This window comes from Saccoglossus kowalevskii, chromosome 14 (genome assembly GCF_978046115.1).
Source record: "Saccoglossus kowalevskii chromosome 14, keSacKowa6.1, whole genome shotgun sequence".
In the NCBI taxonomy this organism is placed as follows: Eukaryota; Metazoa; Hemichordata; class Enteropneusta; family Harrimaniidae; genus Saccoglossus; species Saccoglossus kowalevskii.
Window position 1 is genome coordinate 14316910 of NC_140654.1, and position 17659 is coordinate 14334568.

Below are 17659 nucleotides of genomic sequence, written 5' to 3' on the forward strand. Positions count from 1 at the left end.
TCTGATGTCAACAATTATAGGTGTATCTCCCTTATATCAGTAACAAGCAAGATTCTAAAATAATCCTACGTCTGGACCGCTGGTGTCGTAAGAATTGTATATTATCTGAAGCGCAATGTGGTTTTCGGCGAGGCTACAGTACAAGTGACAATATTTTCACACTCCAAGCCATGGCAGCACAATATTTAACGAAGAAAAAAGGGCGCTTTTATTGTATATTTATTGATTTCGCTAAGGCGTTTGACTCGATTCAACATGATTTTCTGTGGTTGAAACTAATCAATTATGGGATTCATGGAAAATGCTTGTCGGTTATTCGCTCAATGTACAGTAAGTTGCAATCTTGAGTGATTTTATCTGGTGGTCTCACTGAATATTTTAAATGCAAATCGGGACATGTCAAGGTTGTATGCTTAGCCCTATATTATTTAATATTTTTATCAATGATCTCGTTTCATACACTAGTACTGTTGGATGTGAGGGTGCTTGCATTGACAACGATCTTCAAAACCTTAATATCTTGATGTACGCGGATGACGTAGCCGTGGATTCTGATATGCCAATACATACTCAACGACAAATAAATAAAGTACACCAATTTTGTTCTCACTGGGGTCTAACTCTAAACCTAAACAAACCACAGATAATTGTTTTTCGCAGGGGTGGTTATCTGAAACAAGGTGAAACATGGTTCTATCGCGATCATAAAATTAAAATCGTCCATCAGTATCTTGGTGTATTATTTTCCTCCAGATTAAGTTGGAATCCGACCAAATTAAACCAATCAGCGCAGGGGAAAAAACAGTGTTTCAACTTAAAGTATTGATTCGAAGACTTGGTGGTATGACCACATCTGATTCATTCAAATTATTTGATACCATCATTGTGGCAATCTTATTATATGGTAGTGAAATATGGCGTTACGAGAACGTTCCTCAAATTGAACAAGTTCAGAATCAATTTTGTAAATTTCTACTCGGTGTGAGTAATAACTCAAGCGATTTATCAGCTGTTGGCGAATGTGGTCGTTTTCCTCTCTATGTTATTTACTTTAAAATATGCATTAGCTACTGGCTGAGATTATTACAAATGGACGGTAATAGATATCCTCATAAATGTTACTTAATTTTAAAAAGATTATCCGACCAACGTCTTATAACGTCGGTAAATTGGGCTTTTAATGCAAAAATTTTGCTATTTCGCTTCGGATTCGGTCATGTATGGCTGAACCAAGGTGTAGGCTCGAAAAGTGTGTTTCTTTCGCAGTTCACACAAAAAATTAAAGATTGTGCGCAACAAGTATGGCACGACGACACTGCTTCTTCCCTCAAACTCCGTTCCTATCTCGATTTTAAGTCGTCACTTGAGCAAGACAATATTTGTCTTGCATCCATGATTTCAAATTCAGAGCTGCATTGTCAAGGTTACGTTATTCTTCTCACAATTTGCGTATTGAAAAGGGAAGACATGAAAATTTCCCCCTCGATAATAGATTGTGTGAATACTGTGTTGAACGAAATCAACTTTATATTGAAGACGAATATCATTTTATAGCTATTTGCCATCGTTATCAACGTATTAGAGCAGAATTTTTGCCTGTATGGTTCCGCACCAATCCCACTTACAACAAATTTATCTCGCTCATGAGTTCAAGAAATGATGTAATTTTGAATCAGTTAGCGAGTTACGTTTATTTCGCCATGAAAAGCAGAACTTAAATGATTTTTGTTTTCTCTATTGTTACAATTGTTAAGTGAAACTGTATTTGCTCTTTGGGCCAGTGGCCTTTTGCTTTGTAATATATATATATAATATATATATCAATTCAAATCTAAAATATGAGTGTTTCAACTGAAAATTTAAAAAAAATGTATGTTAAAATACGATTAGTTTAATTTAAAATTAGAGCAGTTAAATTAAAACTGTTAGCATTTAAATTTAAAATATGGCAGTTGAATCTAAAATATGTTAAATGAACGTTAAATATTCACCGCCATTCATTTTATTGCTTTGGTGGCGCTTATCTGGACATGATATGCAAATAGGCATGAATACGCCTGGTGCCACATTCGTTCAATGTAAAAGTAACTAAAAAAGTGACCTTGATGAATCACTGTGTTGGCCGATTATACAGTGAGCAATATGCCACTGAAGGCGCAGTCAATTCGGTTCAATACACATTAGTCCCACATTTTATTTTTATTTATCATATTGCCAAGGTTTGTATTACATAGTATGGGAATATAGAACACTACTGCACTGATTTGGTACACTGACCTGCAATAATATATCTCACTCGTCTTTCATGTTACAACTCGCCACACTGGTTATGTCACTATCAGCGTATTTTAAAGAATTATTTGGTAGCATATCTATATCGTGATGAACGATTGCTGTTTAAACGTGATAGTCATTTCGTGACCTATCGTGGCATCGCATAAGAATGAAAATCAATTAAAGATCAAATATCGCAAACTACCTCTTAACACCGTTGTACGTATTTGAACTTGAAATGGTATATACAAGAAGGACATCATCAAAACATGCAGGACTTTCCAATGCCAGGAGTTTTAACGTCCACATTTTATTCCTTAATGTTCCTCGCTACCAAAAAATGCAGACTCCCTAGCATCATTGTCATTCTTAATATATTACATACTACAATAAACTACAGACTCTCTACCATCATTGTCATTCTTAATATATTATATACTACGATAAACTACGGATTCCCTAGCATCATTGTAATTACACCGAGATTAAAATTAAAGAAACTATGAGACCGTGCTTATTACACAATCGGAGCTGTTATGTTAAATACATAGCGAAGCGATTTACGAGAACACAAGTTTAAATCCCATGTTTAGAGTTAAGGTTTGTTTGCCTGTAAAAACATGCCACACTTTATAATATAATCCTTTTCAAAAATGCGATACGACATCTCAAATACTATTTGTTTTTTACTATTCCCGATGAACATTTTATAAATGTTTATGTGTAAAGATTTATATGTACCCCATATGGCAATCTTGTGAGGTTGGGTTCATTGTCAACGACGCACTAAGCACCACCCATCTTAAAATTGATAAATTTCAAAAAAATGGGGTTATATATATGATCATGAAAAACGCCACATGTTTGGCCCGTATTAGTCATGCCTTATAATCAGTACCAACAGCGAAACTAAAATATAATATAACTAAACTATAATTTGGAATGCTATATTCGTCTACGTAAGTGCAGATCTAGTATAATATGGTAATTGGCCAATGTTTCTTTTGAAACATGTTTTTTTACGTGGTGATTAGTTGTATATTTTCTGTTTTAGTTATATTTCTTTCTAATCGCCTTCGATAACATTGCATTTTGCGTGAATTCGCTAGCTGGCTGCTAGAATTTTATGGTATTGAATATTGAATATAACAGCTTCGAAGTGACTGTCCCGACTCGAGATTATATAGTGTATACATGTATCGTCATATGATTTTAGTTTCGGATCCGTTACCAACACTATTGTGTTGGATTTCAATAGAATGTTACATGACCAATTTAATAACCTCTATTTGCAGTTATGTAATATGCGATGATAACAGCAATTGATACTTGGTAAATTGAAGTTGTAAACAAAATTTGTGTATTTATAACTGTATGACGCATCTGTGCATAATAAGTATTTAACTGCAAGGACGCCAGCATGGACTCGAAATATGATTGATAATGTTAAAATAGGTAACCCAACATCTGTCTATTTATAGATGTTGATTTATGCTTTGCGATGTCACAAACGACCATTTCCACAATATGAATATATATATAATTAAAATTTATTGATAAGCATGCCTTCACAAATTACTAGATTTCCGTCCGAACATGCATTACATACTTTGGTACTAAGTGAATATGTGTTGGAGGATTAAAACACTCATTGTTCAGCACTCCGTTACATTTTACATAGTTCCAACCTCTTAGTTAGCATGCGTTTTATACACAATTTCTTTTTTTATGAATTTCTAGAATGATTAATATATATATCACATTGGAAGACACAATCAGAACAGTGATATAGACTACACATTTACGGAACATTAACGCACTATTTGACTCTATATGCATATAAATACAATAAAGAATTATGTCAAATTATTCGTCGGCATCCATAACACCCATAATGCACGTATCCGGTAATCTCAGGTGACGTCAGCTATTCGAGATCTAGTATCCATTTTCCGGTGTGGTTAATTTACATACCAATAATAATACCCACGCTTCTGCACAATCATCTACATCAGCTCTTCAGCTCCAAGTAAGTAACACATTTAAAGCATGTCTGATCTTGACGAATTTTATGTTCTTCTATAATGCTTCTAGTTAATGTGGACACAACACGAAGAACCTCGAACATGTCTTTCAATATTTGATGCTGCGAAAATTAAATAAATTCGTTTATTATCTAGCCATATTTGGATATTAGCATTGAGCTTGGCATATTTGTATAGTCAGTCGTCAATTCCTGTCAATATCACCATTTTACATCTCTTAATTCGTCAATGCAAAGTGATTAATTATAGTAAATTATGTTGCACAGATATTCTAGTGTGTTCATTAACTGTCTCTGAACTGTTATATCCTCAAATTTACAATTGCATTTCAGCAAATCACAGTACATTGGATAGATTTGTGATACCCGGTTTGATTTTAAATCAAGAATGTTTGTGTACATGATTTTTCGTGCTGCTGTATGTGTGGGTGTGCTGGAAGATTGCCAGCGTTGTGTAAAAGACTTGTAACTGCTGGTCTTCCAGTCTTTCCACACTAGCTCAATGAATTTGGTTACGTAAAACATTTTCTAATGAAATTTCTAGTTATATGGACATCCAGAACGTCAACAGATTTCTGTAAGTAGTTTTTGACTGGACTTGATGTTGGTTTCTTATTCATTGATTAGAAGAAAAACACAAATAACACATAATCCTTATTAATATCAACGAACGACGACTTATATGATTTAATTTAAAATATTTTAGTTAATTTTATATTATCACAAATGACAAAATATTCCAAAAATATTTATTTATTTATAGAATTAACTTTACTGTTATGAATATAAATGTTGTACAACTGCTATAAATAAATCGTTTTATTATAATGGTATGTGCGTAGAATGTTCACTTTACTTTGATTAACGAGTGAATATCAGCATATTGTACATTTCATATTGCGTTGCTAAGCCAAACACAACCTGGTTGAGCATATGCTTCAAATAATCGTGTCTACTGATTCACCAGTAGTTTATTTTAACACAATAATCATTTACCTATTTACCAGATATACACTGCCAGAAGTAAACTAGGAATGAATATTCTAGATGAAAGTATCGTTCAAGTTGTCGGTGAAAATGTTAAACCCCGAGATATAATCGCCAAAACTGTCATTAAGATGAAAGTGGAGGTACTAATTTCATTGCATGTGACACTAGATTCCAATTTACGTATACTAGTTTGAATTACGCCTTCATTTGTCGAATGTGTCCATTGGAAACTATATTTGATAACCATCCTAATATGTTCAAATTCATCAATAGACTCGAACAATTATACATCACGATGTTGTTTATTACTCTATGAATTTTATCTCATCAGAAAAACGATGACGCATTTTACGTCATGGATATTGGGGAGGGCGTCAGACGTTTTGAGGAATGGCAAAGCTTACTACCACGAGTTCATCCTTTTTACGGTAAATGTACTTGTCACATGTTTAATTTAATTATATGTCTTAGAATATTTTATAAAAATTGTTTAATTTTTTGTAATCTAGTGCTAGTAATATTATTATAATTATAAATAAAAAAGATCAAAACAATAACCAAGGACATGTTAGGTAATTATTGCCTACGTGGTTATGTTTTTGCACCGCGCATGTCTAATGACGTCAAATAAATGGAAATAGCTTATTTTTTTCTGATAAAAATACGCTAAACACGCTCGTTCCTCCATCAAACAATTCCAGACGTCTATAGTTTCACGTTAACGCTACTATATGATTGTATTTACTATTTTACCCACATCGAATTCAAATAAAAACATATCACTAAAACAAAAAGTTCTTATCATCTTTCAGCTAATGAGTCATAACTATTTTTTCTCCCCACAGCTGTTAAATGTAATTCACATCCAGTGATTCTTACAGTACTAGGTGCACTTGGCTCCGGGTTTGATTGCGCTAGCAAGGTGTGTATGCAGTATTGTATTAGTATTTCGCATTTATCTGTAAATCCTCTATTCAGACATTTTTATTTTTAGTTTGTATGCTAATTTTAAATAACAATCAAGCAATGTATTGTATTTTTCAATCATGCGATCTGTTCTAGGAATTTTTTTACAATACAAAGTACACTAATATATTTTACTGTGAATTACAAAAAAATAGTTCACGAACTACTTTCCATGAGTGTAACATTGAAGTCATTTAGTGATGCTTGGATGTTGGTTATTCTGTTATTGTAATGTGGAACGTTTTGTTCAGCATAATAAAGTAATTAATTTACATAACTAAATTCACATTGAATGTTTTACATGCAGAAGGTATAACTGTGTAATTGGACGTTGGCTTTGATTCCGCGTACAATGGCCAATTGTCACCTGCAATAAATGTCCCTATCCCACTGCCCGGTGACTAATATGATGTACTCTTTGTCAATTAATTTTAATAGCATGTTATTTGCACTTTTGTATATTCGTGGTATGGATGGGCTTGAGCAAAACAAACAAAGCGCATTATCGGCAATTAACAGTAGTGTAAAGTCTACCAAATTATTTAATCTTTTTTTATAAACAGGCATTTTTAGATCTGTTTTTCTGCTTTTTGACACTCACAAACAGTATACCGAGCGTGACATTAGTCGTGTAATAATAATATGATTCAATGAATATAACGTTTTGCGGATTGCGTGACTATCATTATTAGGTAATTATTGCCTACGTGGTTATGTTTTTGCACCGCGCATGTCTAATGACGTCAAATAAATGGAAATAGCTTATTTTTTTCTGATAAAAATACGCTAAACACGCTCGTTCCTCCATCAAACAATTCCAGACGTCTATAGTTTCACGTTAACGCTACTATATGATTGTATTTACTATTTTACCCACATCGAATTCAAATAAAAACATATCACTAAAACAAAAAGTTCTTATCATCTTTCAGCTAATGAGTCATAACTATTTTTTCTCCCCACAGCTGTTAAATGTAATTCACATCCAGTGATTCTTACAGTACTAGGTGCACTTGGCTCCGGGTTTGATTGCGCTAGCAAGGTGTGTATGCAGTATTGTATTAGTATTTCGCATTTATCTGTAAATCCTCTATTCAGACATTTTTATTTTTAGTTTGTATGCTAATTTTAAATAACAATCAAGCAATGTATTGTATTTTTCAATCATGCGATCTGTTCTAGGAATTTTTTTACAATACAAAGTACACTAATATATTTTACTGTGAATTACAAAAAAAATAGTTCACGAACTACTTTCCATGAGTGTAACATTGAAGTCATTTAGTGATGCTTGGATGTTGGTTATTCTGTTATTGTAATGTGGAACGTTTTGTTCAGCATAATAAAGTAATTAATTTACATAACTAAATTCACATTGAATGTTTTACATGCAGAAGGTATAACTGTGTAATTGGACGTTGGCTTTGATTCCGCGTACAATGGCCAATTGTCACCTGCAATAAATGTCCCTATCCCACTGCCCGGTGACTAATATGATGTACTCTTTGTCAATTAATTTTAATAGCATGTTATTTGCACTTTTGTATATTCGTGGTATGGATGGGCTTGAGCAAAACAAACAAAGCGCATTATCGGCAATTAACAGTAGTGTAAAGTCTACCAAATTATTTAATCTTTTTTTATAAACAGGCATTTTTAGATCTGTTTTTCTGCTTTTTGACACTCACAAACAGTATACCGAGCGTGACATTAGTCGTGTAATAATAATATGATTCAATGAATATAACGTTTTGCGGATTGCGTGACTATCATTAATTAAATTGTTTCTAAATTTAGTAACCTTGTATACCATCGTCATAATCTTTAACACAACGATGATTCAATAATAAAACATATTCCTCGTTCGAGTAACATGGCTGGGAAAGTTGTTAACGGTGATCATTTTATGCAAACGTAAATGGATGTGTTTAACAGATGCAAATATAATATATGTGATGCACGGGATATCAAATTAGTTACCCTAGAATATAATATTCACACGCGTAGTAATCCATTCATTAACAAAACTAGAAACATACAATACTAGTTAAATAAAATAACATGAACAAATGTGTACACATTCGCTATAAAAAGCACCACATTTTTATGTATCTATCCTCGATGACATTAAATATAGCACAGATGCACCGGTAAAATGAATTTAACATTGTGAAGTGTAGTTCAATTCAAACATGACTTACTGTCACTGTCGGGCCATCAAATAGGTCATGTGATTGAAATAACTTTACATGAATTGGAAACATTGGGTCTCCGCGTGAGTGATAATTCAGGTTTCTATATTGCCATTAAGACTTTGATATATCATTTTGCAACACGTGCCAATTTGATTAATTTATTTAATTCTGATTTCGATTCAGTCAGAAATAGAAGATGTACTAAATATTGGTGTTCCAGCATCTCGCATCATTTATGCCAACCCTTGCAAATCCAAGACGCATTTACAATTTGCTGCTGTTAAACAAGCAGGATTGATGACATTTGATGACGAGTATGAACTCCACAAAATCAAAGAAGTATACCCAGATGCGGAGTAAGTGTATTCGTTTTTTAATATATTATAGCTTCGAACACAGTATAATAATGCTGTTTTTGTATGTTTTTGTTATGTTTTTGTTTTGTAGATTGGTTATACGAATTAAAGCTGACGATCCCAGCGCATTGGTTAATTTCGGAATAAAATTCGGATGTGATGTGAAACATGCAAGACATCTTTTGCAAGTAGCGAAACAGCTGAGTCTCAACGTTGTTGGCGTGAGGTAATTTATATACAATAACGTTGCTCCCAGTCTCGCCGAGGCAAAGGAAACATTTTACATTATAATTCTACTCCCAGAAATGTGCCTCAGTAAAAATGTATATGTATGTATATGTTACAAACATAAAAATAAATTGTAGCTCAATAAGTCAATGAAGTCTATTCATGTTGTTGCTCTGAAATATTGCTCAATTGTACCTCTGGCATCATCATCATTAAGTATGTAGTTGCTTGTTTGTTGTTTCAGTATATACGCCATTGTCTGTAATTGCTTGTAATTGTTAAATAAAATAATCCCAGTGATGGCAACACAATGACATTCATTAGTGTGTGGTATATATTTATGAATCCAACTTTTGATAATAATAACCACCGCAATATCTTAACCGGAGCCGGGATCTATTTTATATGTATTAGTAAAGATCGGGTAATGGGTATCACGTTTACAATGTCTGCTATTCGTCGAGAAAAAAACAACAACTAAATATAAGCACACGGCTTTTCATGGTCAATTGCCATATTGTTGTACTCTTTTTGGATAATGGATGACCACTAGTATACTAAACCCAGTAAATCTTCAATTTCAGTTTTCATGTTGGTTGTTTATGCCGAGATGCTACAGCCTACGCAACAGCTATTGGTTTATCGCGACTGGTATTCAACTATGCTGCCGATATTGTATTCAACCTTACCCTGCTCGATATTGGAGGAGGGTATCCAGGTGATGGAAAGAAGCCTATTACGATTCAAAGTGTAAATAACTTTACGATTATGTTTGTTTTTGTATAGGTTAAACACGATATTCAAACGGCCATTTTGAAGTAGTTGCTGTAAACAGTACTCGGTAAATTGAAACTTTCTGGATTGAAGGGGTCGTTGGAAGAAGTATATGTCATGATATAGAAATTATTTTGGACACAATGCCATAGACGTTTTAGGATGTTCATGTGACATAACAACACCGATAATGGGTGACAAATGTAGATTTCAACGGTCAATGATTGTCGATGTAGAGATATAACATATTTAGTTTGTGCCATTTATGATAAATAATAATATGAGAATTTCCCCTTATTAATTTGGTTTCAGTATGAATTTATATACATCGAGGTATTGCTGTATTTTTATATTTAGGCATGATGAAAAAAATACTTACTGTTTTCTGCACAATACTGTGTCAGAAGGTGTTTTATTAACAGTCAATGGCGTTACATTTTTTGTTTACAGTATAGAGCAATCATAAGATATAAGAATATCTTTGTAGGAAATGCATATGAAGTCACATTTGGTGGTGATATTCACTGCAACTTTTGTTGCTGAAAATACCATTAAGACTAGTGAGGGGGTAGCGTAACTGGCTCAATATTTGTATAACTGTATCATTAACTCTAACTTGTTCATACCATTAATCAGTAATTTAGAGTACATCATCCCAGGAGACATTTTAAATAGTAACATGCATTAATCTTGGTCAACAATAATGTTGTCAACAGAAATATCCTTTCATCCACACTTTTCACATGAAAAACTTGTTATTGTACTTCAATGAATTGTTGATTTTTTTCACACACAGCATTATGCAATGTGAAGGATTTATTTTTGGGTTAAATGCCAAGTTTATTCCCACGCGTTAAATGGCAGCTTTACTAGTAATGGTATTGATTGCGTGATACAATTTTAATTGCTTACAGATAGCAGAGCAAATCAATCAAGCACTAAGTGAACACTTTCCAGATGGATGTGGAGTTACAGTTATCAGTGAACCAGGTCGTTATTTTGCATGGAGTACCTGTACTTTATGTGTGAATGTAATTGGCAAGCGTGTTAAAGAAATTGACATGAAATCCGTTGGTGAAGGTAATTATAGACATAGATTGAACTTCATGCCCTCCAGATACATATTACCTATTTTTTTCAATATGAATACAATATAAGTTAGATTGCATTATCGGTTGACAATCTTCGCGTATCATATATATCATATTATGATATATAAAAAATACACAATCCTGACATGATGGTTTGGTGGAGAGAAACTTTACTTTTTGGGATTTGAAGTTTCAAAATTACTCAGAAGAAAACGCAAAAAGTGTTTTATTTTACACATGTTTTACGGTACAGGAACTGTATTTCAACTATGTAGTTTTCACGTTTCTCCTCCAAGAAATTACCCTTATTCGAAGTTAGATTGCATTATCGGTTGACAATCTTCGCGTATCATATATATCATATTATGATATATAAAAAATACACAATCCTGACATGATGGTTTGGTGGAGAGAAACTTTACTTTTTGGGATTTGAAGTTTCAAAATTACTCAGAAGAAAACGCAAAAAGTGTTTTATTTTACACATGGTTTACGGTACAGGAACTGTATTTCAACTATGTAGTTTTCACGTTTCTCCTCCAAGAAATTACCCTTATTCGAATGGATCTTCTAAGTAAACCGAAAGTTGTTTATTTCGACATTATTTTCTATTGTTTTTGCAGGTACATTAAAAGAAAACACGGATTGCATGGAAGTGAGCCATATGTATTATTGCAACGAAAGTAGATATCTGTCATTTGGAATATTGCTAACCTTGCAGTCCAAAATTGTTCCAATATTATTGAAGGTGAGATATTCAATGGTTGTGCACATATTACATAATGTGAGAATTAAACTTGTGTGTATACAGTGTTACTCTTTACAAAACTTTATATTGCTAACTATATTGCACATTATGCCAGCAGAAGATTTGCTGCGCCATGATAATTTGTGTTAATTTAGAATACGAACATTCACAATTAATAGATTTTGCAGATGTCTTTTCACGTTGATTATTCAGAGGTTAAGCGCAAGTGGAAGTAGTGTGAATTGGTGACAATCGAATCCAATAGTAAAAATCAGACAAAGCAAATATTCAGACAGAGTAGGCTATAACTCATATCGCAACGAGGAATGATTTTGTTTGACAACCAACTAACTCCTCTGCTATATAACACGGAGTTTGAAAGATGGCTAATGAATACTTTATAAACTGCGCCTTTGGCATCAAGCTGATCAAGTCATACACCAGCTCACACCTATTACAACAAGCACTTAATAGCGCTGTTTTTTCACAATTGAGACTGCAGATTTGACGGGATTATAAAATATAAATTACAGTAGACCAATAAAAAATGTGATAAAGTACTTGTGAACGAAAACAATTTCAAGCAATAGAAATCTTGCAGTGCAGTCTTTAACAAAAATTCGGATTGATAAATTAGTATGATATCAACCCTTGACGCAGTCCATATTGGTTTATAGAAAAGTCGGAAATGGTGGCGGATGGTCTGTTTGCTTGAATTATCCAATAAGCCGTTCGTTTTCCCGAACTATTATCAATTTAACTATTCCGAGGAGAAATAGGACATGAATCATTAATTACGTTGGAGATATGTAAAAGTAGGTTTTTTTTATTTTAATATCTTCAGGACATGCCTTCACACAAACCTATGTTTCCCTCATGTATTTGGGGACAGACCTGTGACAGCGGAGACATGATTGTTCCCCACTGCTTGTTACTAGAAATAGACGTCGGGGACTGGATTATTTTCGAAGGTAATGCAGTTGTGATATATTACATGTCAAATTTATCATGTTGTTGACCGGACATATGTTTAACACAACAACCCAGTTTAACTTTAATTTGTGTTTGTGGGTAGAGCATTAAAGGATTGCATATTGTCTGAAACTGAATCACTGAAGCTTGTATGAGACGTGTTTCATTGACATCACACCTGGATTTTGTTCACTAAGACAAATTACATACTATTCGGCGATTATACATAACTTGTGCCTTATAAGAGCGAATAATTGACGGAAACTATCAGGGAAATTGTTCAACATAAGATAAATTCAAGTATTAAGCTGATAATGAATTACCTTCAGAAAACACAGTCACGTTAATTGGTTTTCCGCATTTTATTATTTATTTTCACCCATATAGCCTTCCATTAATTTAATTTTCAGATTTCGGCGGATATACAATGGCTGGTGCTTGCAGATTTAATGGTTTCACAACACCGAGTTGTTTTTACATGGCCACAGAGTCTGCATGGTGAGTTAGGAATACTTGTTACCGATATATGCACATTGTGTCCACAAATGTTCCTTCTTATCACTTCTTAGTCTTCCTGTTGCTGTTGGTATATGCATGGACTGATTTGTGTATTGAACTTCAATCGAAATTGAGCGCTTTATTCTAAATAGCATCAGCGAACAATTTGGTAACTTTTTATTGTGGAATTGCTAACTTTTACTATTTCAGAGCAACCTTCGACATATTTTATATAACGATTTTTTATATTCTTTAGATACTCATTTGACTGGATAAAAATCATCTAATCTACAATTGCATGTATTAATACAAAATCATTTCATATTCGCTATTAAGCAGTGTAGCATGTAACTAATATAACTGGTGTGTATTGCTATTCATTAGGCAAATTTCAGTCAGTCATGTTATATGTTTTTTTTTTATATAGGTCGTTCCTCAAACCACGTCTTGTCGGAGTTGGATTACTGAATAAGAATATGTGACACCGATTGGTGTCATACACGTAGTGTATAAGTATTTAGTTCGGTCCAATGCAAATGATTTGAATTGTATTTTTCAAGATTTTTGACAAACTTATCCCTTTTTTTCATTTTGATTAAAACCGACCTATAATACATATTTGATATTTTAATCGTAGTGTTACGTACAAATTATTTACTCGAGTGATATTTTAATTACAATCATTGTCTTCTTTCAAACTCAGTATTTCGGAATGAAATATGAGTGTTTCAATTCAAAATTTATAAACATGTATGTTAAAATACGATTATTTTAATTCAAAATAAGAGCAGTTAAATTTAAACTGTTAGCATTTAAATTTAAAATATGACAGTTGAAACTAAATTGTGATAAATGAACGTTAAATATTCACCGCCATTCATTTTATTGCTTTGGTGGCGCTCTTCTGGACATGATATGCAAATTGGCATGAATTCGCCTCGTGCCACATTCGTTCACTGTAAAAGTAACTAAAAAAGTAACCTTGAAGAATCACTGTGTTGGCCGATTATACAGTGGGCAATATGCCACTGAAGGCGCAGTCAATTCGGCTCAATACACATTAATCCCACATTTTATTTTTACCAAATCATATGGCGGGTGACAATGCGTTGATACAATGTGGTAAACAATTCGAGCGACACTGGTTTGCGACGTCTATACACAGTGAATTCCTGTGACTGAAATTACTGCCCCTAATCCCGTATGCCGTGGCGGGCAATTTTCTGTTAGAGCTGGTGAAAATAGAAACGTACATGCCGGAAGTCTGGTAACAATTTGTTCATGGTATGCTTTAATAGTTTGCTTTTGTTTTGCAGTAAGAATTTTTTAATGGTTTATATTCACACTCACTTCTCAGATATGAATAAAATTAACGACCCAGGAGGATTTAAATTATTCAAACCTTCGTTCTCGTCTCCTTCTTTTATATAGAGTGATGTGGTGTGCTTGGCGCGAGGCGTTTTAAATTCATGTGTAATACAAGGCTATATCCTTTCTAGCAAGACTGCTTAGTGAATTTTCAAACATCGCAGTTGGTGTCGCGTTGGGTGCAGTGACTTACATCAAACATATTTCATATTATGCAAAAATACACCAAACATGTTTTGCTCACACTCCATGATAATAAGATTATTCTCTAGCATAACATACGTACAGATTTAAAAAACTCTTCATTATAACTTTGAGTAATGTTAAAATTTCTCAATAATGAAAGCATTGAACAGAAATATCGTTTACATGGACATTTATGTTACTGACCACTGAATAAAATGTCAATATTCTTTTGTATATAGCATTGAAGGTATTTACTCACCAACTGAAATAGCTTAGTGAAATTACCTTAGCTTAGTGCGTAGAACTCCAATATACCAATACAGTGTGATGTGATTTGATGTTTAATATCGTCGTTGTAGTACAAATATATGGTGTGTTTGTAAAAGAAATTACAGATATGGAATGTTAGTTGATATGCATTTCATTCGCTAAGTTTACATTACAAATGTTTTGTTCTGAAGAAAACAGATTGTACATCTAACGCATTCACAAAATCCATTCGAGGGTTTTCCCGGATGGGATTGGCATCAATTTTAGAACTCGAATCTTGAGCCTGAAATATTGGATTAGGTTTTGTCATTGTAATATAGATATTTTCTTTCTTTGTAGATTATAGTTCTCAATATCGTAATTTAGTGATCAAAATAAAAATTGTATTTATTGAGTAAAATCTTATTTTTCAATCGCAAATTAGTCATGACTTCGTTGATATACATAATACATTTCAAAATAATTTAAACGCCACAGTTGTCTGGATAATGTCACGCTCAGGTATTGAAGCATTATTTTAGATGAACCGATTACACATACAACATATATCGAGCTTCAAAATATATTATTTTACAGTGATATATTAATTGACGATTCATTTTGTTTGTGTGCGAGGTGAAATTTTTGTAATATCTACACATTTCACGCTGAAAGGATGACAAATTTAATTGTAATTACAAAACTGTAGAAATAATGAGGGAAACTGTGTATGGAGTCTTGAAAACTAGCTTAACTATAAATTTGGCGCCCAGCACAAACCATTATTATTATGCATCCCTGGTTTTCTGTTAGCTCCATTAAAATATAGAATGCCCGATTGAAATAAAACTACGACTATAAATTATTGATAACTTGATAACCATATCGACAAATATAAATAAAAAAAAACAAACTGCGAAATGGTTATAGTAAAGTTGTCTGATAAAACAATTAACGATGAATTTGTATTTGTATATTTCCGATTTCTGATTCACACATCGCAAATAACACAAACCAAAATTGATTGGCAGGTAACGATTCCAAAAATAACTACATATATTATATATCTTTTGTTAAATAATATAATTTGTTTCCATTTAATTGTTTGAGTATGTAATTGAATATCTAAATATAAAGCAAATAATGGTATATCAAAATTAACATAGAATAGCAAAACCTTGTTATTTTTCAGCCACGATGATATACGAACAGCAACCCGACACGGAACAACCATTATTTGCTAGATACATAACATACTATCAACAATGACTATATTCACAACGAATTACAACTCTTGTCAGTAAAATATTTATGAATCATCATTACCTAATGACATAACAACATAAATGTGACTATCCCATCAACCACGGAAACGCGGACGTTGCTACTATTATATAAGATAATCAAGTATCGAGTTAACCTGCAATAACAACAATTTTGGAATCATGGGACTATTCAACAACAGATTATTCGAACATGAAAGCAGAAGATTCTTCGTCAACTACATTAAGTACTGTGCCATGACATCATCAATCGACCAAATCACAGACAACAGGTTAATGTATCTGAAGTTAACAATGTTCAAAACACAACATCATTAATTTAAAAATTCAGTTAGAATATGAAGTGATGCTTTTTTGTTTTGTTTGATGGATTTTTAGATTGTATATTTGTTAAGAAATTATCTATGTATAGTTTGCACACCACACATAATATACACGCACAAGTAGTTCAGGTATAAACTAAATCAACATCTAAATTAATGTATGCAGATGCATATGGTACATGTAGATACCAAAGATACAGACAGATTAAAGTAAAATACCTAATATTCAAAATCCTGTGGTAATGACTGTTGAAATTTTGTCGTCCGATTTTGACGACTTAGTGTCTCATCATGACCATACTTAAATTCAAATTCAGAGTTGCTAAACATAATTAAAGCAATATGTAGAAATAAGAAACGGTTATCTATAGACAAACAAAAGTACAAACTTTTAGAAGCAAAACAAGATTCTGTGAAATTCTGGGCTATTTTGCGAAATATTAAATGTAATGCGCCCCCCAACCAATGAAATTAAAGCGGACTGTTGGTACACTTATTTTCATGGCCTGTTAAACAAACCAATCTCACCTGCAAATGAATACAAAAAAGCTGTAATTAGAAACCTAGAACTACACAATAAGCACTGTGACCAGTGTGATGATATGATAATGTGCCACTTGATTTAAATGCAAATATAACTATGTTAGAAATTGAGAAAGCGATTAGAAGTTTGGCAAATAACAAGGCTCCGGGTCACGATGGCCTTGTAATAGAACTATTTAAACATAGCTGAATTCACATTGGTCCTGTCTTATTGTTTCTATTCAATAACAAACTCTCCAGCTGCAACTTTCCATTAACCTGGTGTAAAGCCATTATCTCACCACTACATAAAAAAAAGGTGATCGTTCTGATGTCAACAATTATAGGTGTATCTCCCTTATATCAGTAACAAGCAAGATTCTAAAATAATCCTACGTCTGGACCGCTGGTGTCGTAAGAATTGTATATTATCTGAAGCGCAATGTGGTTTTCGGCGAGGCTACAGTACAAGTGACAATATTTTCACACTCCAAGCCATGGCAGCAAAATATTTAACGAAGAAAAAAGGGCGCTTTTATTGTATATTTATTGATTTCGCTAAGGCGTTTGACTCGATTCAACATGATTTTCT

General features: G+C 33.0%; 1 protein-coding gene across 1 annotated transcript; it reads left to right on the top strand.

Moving 5' to 3' along the window:
* The first annotated feature begins 285 nt into the window (after positions 1 to 285).
* LOC146734484 (ornithine decarboxylase-like) lies at positions 286 to 13752 on the top strand. The gene is made up of 13 exons (XM_085507479.1): positions 286 to 330; positions 754 to 981; positions 5326 to 5448; positions 5640 to 5736; positions 6154 to 6230; positions 8653 to 8825; positions 8917 to 9051; positions 9638 to 9803; positions 10742 to 10907; positions 11542 to 11666; positions 12511 to 12637; positions 13049 to 13136; positions 13564 to 13752. Exons 1-13 carry the CDS (start codon positions 286 to 288, stop codon positions 13616 to 13618), a joined length of 1605 nt encoding a protein of 534 aa, XP_085363605.1. The 3' UTR covers positions 13619 to 13752.
* The last annotated feature ends 3907 nt before the right edge of the window (positions 13753 to 17659 follow it).

Bases quoted from the DNA above. Each gene is read 5' to 3' on its own strand.
- LOC146734484 (XM_085507479.1), top strand. From the start codon at position 286: ATGGGATTCATGGAAAATGCTTGTCGGTTATTCGCTCAATGTACA. The intron at 10,908-11,541 runs GTAATTATAGAC...TTGTTTTTGCAG, and splicing joins CATGAAATCCGTTGGTGAAG to GTACATTAAAAGAAAACACG. The intron at 11,667-12,510 runs GTGAGATATTCA...TAATATCTTCAG, and splicing joins TTGTTCCAATATTATTGAAG to GACATGCCTTCACACAAACC.